The following is a 639-nucleotide window of genomic DNA, read 5'->3' as shown; positions in this document are numbered from 1 at the left end:
ACTGCAGCTCTCATTGACTGACTTGGGTCCCCTGGGTTCTCTCTGGCTGGATTGAACCCCCTTAGGACATTGGGACTGGTGTAGACTCAGCTCTCTGGGGTCAGTGCCTGGACATGTGGCCATCAGGGACCAGGGTCTGTCTACCGGCAAACCTGCCATTTGTCTCTGTCCAGGTGAGGTCCGCCTTGTCAGTCTGCATGTCCAAGCTCTGGTGGACGCCGGCGTCCCAGCCCGTGACATCGCTGTCATCACGCCGTACAACCTTCAGGTGTGGAGAACCCCTTGTCTGACTTTGCGTTGACGGGCCTCAGGCCAAGAAGGCTGAAGGGAATGAGGCTGTAGGTTCTTAGGGCCCAGTGTCCAGCGTGGTGTCACCCCTACACCTGGGGCTCCAGGAAGCCCAGCCAGTGTGGTTACCCCTCCGTGTACATTCCTTCTGTGTCTGGGGACAGAACCCCTCCTCTGTACTGGTCCCTCTGGGTCCGTGGACACATCTCGCAGATCTAGGGGCAGGTTTCCCTCCTGCATACATGCCCCCCTCCTGTGTACATGTCCCCCTCCTGTGTACCTGTCCCCTCCTATGTAAAGTCCCCCTCCTGTGTACATGTCCCCTCCTATGTACATGTCCCCCTCCTGTGT

At 58.5% G+C, this 639-nt stretch overlaps 1 protein-coding gene across 2 annotated transcripts in view; it reads left to right on the top strand.

Moving 5' to 3' along the window:
• IGHMBP2 (immunoglobulin mu binding protein 2) overlaps positions 1-639 on the top strand; it is a 32,826-nt gene that overhangs the window by 29,074 nt on the left and 3,113 nt on the right. For both annotated transcript variants that reach the window (XM_006893233.1, XM_006893232.1), the window contains exon 11: positions 174-268. In XM_006893233.1, the coding sequence (XP_006893295.1) occupies positions 174-268 (95 nt within the window). The remainder of the gene's footprint in view (positions 1-173; positions 269-639) is intronic.

Source organism: Elephantulus edwardii, unplaced genomic scaffold, assembly GCF_000299155.1.
Source record: "Elephantulus edwardii isolate Elephantulus edwardi_28Jun2011 unplaced genomic scaffold, EleEdw1.0 scaffold00126, whole genome shotgun sequence".
Taxonomy (NCBI): domain Eukaryota; kingdom Metazoa; phylum Chordata; class Mammalia; order Macroscelidea; family Macroscelididae; genus Elephantulus; species Elephantulus edwardii.
Note: the sequence above shows the minus strand (reverse complement) of the source record. Positions and strands in the feature narration are given on the sequence as shown.